We start from the raw sequence: 1612 nt of genomic DNA, 5'->3' as shown, positions 1-1612 counted from the left end.
GAAGTATCACATCAACAGTCTCACGGTATGTTATGTAGCCCTTTTCTTCTGCTTCATGTTTTGAGGAAAAAAAAAGAGTTTGCATTCCACACGCTAACTGTCGGCCGGTTCGCACGCGGGTTGTCACAGCCCTCAGCCCTCGTATAAATTACGAATGATATGCACGTCAGGTTAGCTTTAACGTGTCAGCTAACTAAAAGCTAGCTAATGATCAGACGTGACAAATGAACTGGTCAAAGAGACGACGCAATTAAAGGGTACGACGCTTCCTGGAGCGTACGTAAGTAGTACGTCTCACCTGCCAAAAGCTCATACTGCATTTCTTTCACATTCTTTTTTTGCGAGGAAAGCTGACGCCCGCGCGCGTGCCCTCAAATGAAGTGGAAATTTCTCGTGTTGGAAGTATATTTATTCGTTTCTCGCGCTAAAAGCCCTAACGGATTTGAAGAAGTATATTTATTCGCACAGACGAAACGTTCTTAAAATTAACCTGACCTCTCAACGACCGGAAAACCAGGCGTACGTTCCCATCTGCAACTGGCACGGTGAAGAAAGAAACACGGAGCTGGCTATACATCAATCAGCTGCTCAATCTCGCTATTACTACGAAATAACTAGCTCCAGCTTATGCGTATGACCGGTTCATACATCAGCCGAGTCAACCGCATGTAACCATCAGGGTTAGTGAGCTGCTAGCTGTTGGTTACTACCAAATATTTGTGTATCATTCGCAAAATAATTAAATAAATAATATTTGTGTATCATATCATTACCGAAGACGCCCTTTGATTAATTTTCGCGCCACTGGGTGTGGGAACGAATTGGTGCCAACTACCGGTGCAGTAACGTTCCAATGAAGCCATGATAATCATTGTAAATTATAAGCATACATGCCGACCTATGTATGTATCCTAAGCTCGGCCACCTATATAAGTAGCTTGCTGCTCGAGCTATAGCAACAGACCAGCACCGATCGAGCACTTCTCAGATTTGATCACTCTTCCTATTTCCAATCTTAGTCAAGCAAGCAAGCAAGCTAGCTAACTTCCAAGAAATAGAAATGGCGGCCGTTGCGGCAAAGCCACACGTTTTGGTGGCTTGTGCCTTGCTGCTCCTCGCTGTGGGGTGCCAGGCCAGCCCTTTCTGGCCACTGGAGATCGGCTACTACCACGACAAGTGCCCCCAGGCGGAGGCCGTCGTCAAGGGCGTCATGGAGCAGGCCATCTCCCAGAACCCCGGCAATGGCGCCGCCATGATCCGCATGCTCTTCCACGACTGTTTCGTCGAGGTACGGGCACTGCAAGAAACCAATTTACAAACATATATAGTATATACAACCGATTAGCCAGATTTTATTAATCTCATTGACTTGATGATGATTAGGGCTGTGATGCTTCCGTCCTTCTGGACCCGACCCCATTCAGCCCGACGCCTGAGAAACTCAGCCCGCCGAACGACCCTACCCTGCGCGGCTTCGAGCTGATTGACGCCATCAAAGACGCCCTCGAGGCGGCCTGCCCAGGCGTCGTCTCCTGTGCAGACATCGTCGCCTGTGCCGCCCGGGCCGCGGCCCGCATCCTCAGCAGCGGCAAAGTCAACTTCCAGATGCCGG

The 1612-nt window shown here is 49.1% G+C and overlaps 1 protein-coding gene across 1 annotated transcript; it reads left to right on the top strand.

Annotated features, from left to right (window-relative positions):
* Positions 1-936: 936 nt before the first annotated feature.
* On the top strand, positions 937-1552 carry LOC125528347 (peroxidase 2-like; the record flags this gene model as incomplete). Its single annotated transcript, XM_048692823.1, is given in 2 exon segments — positions 937-1288; positions 1384-1552. Coding segments are annotated over 2 exon segments (397 nt in total), but the record flags the coding sequence as incomplete, so codon positions are not given.
* Positions 1553-1612: the final 60 nt, after the last annotated feature.

Source organism: Triticum urartu, unplaced genomic scaffold, assembly GCF_003073215.2.
Source record: "Triticum urartu cultivar G1812 unplaced genomic scaffold, Tu2.1 TuUngrouped_contig_4806, whole genome shotgun sequence".
NCBI classification, from domain to species: Eukaryota; Viridiplantae; Streptophyta; class Magnoliopsida; order Poales; family Poaceae; genus Triticum; species Triticum urartu.
Note: the sequence above shows the minus strand (reverse complement) of the source record. Positions and strands in the feature narration are given on the sequence as shown.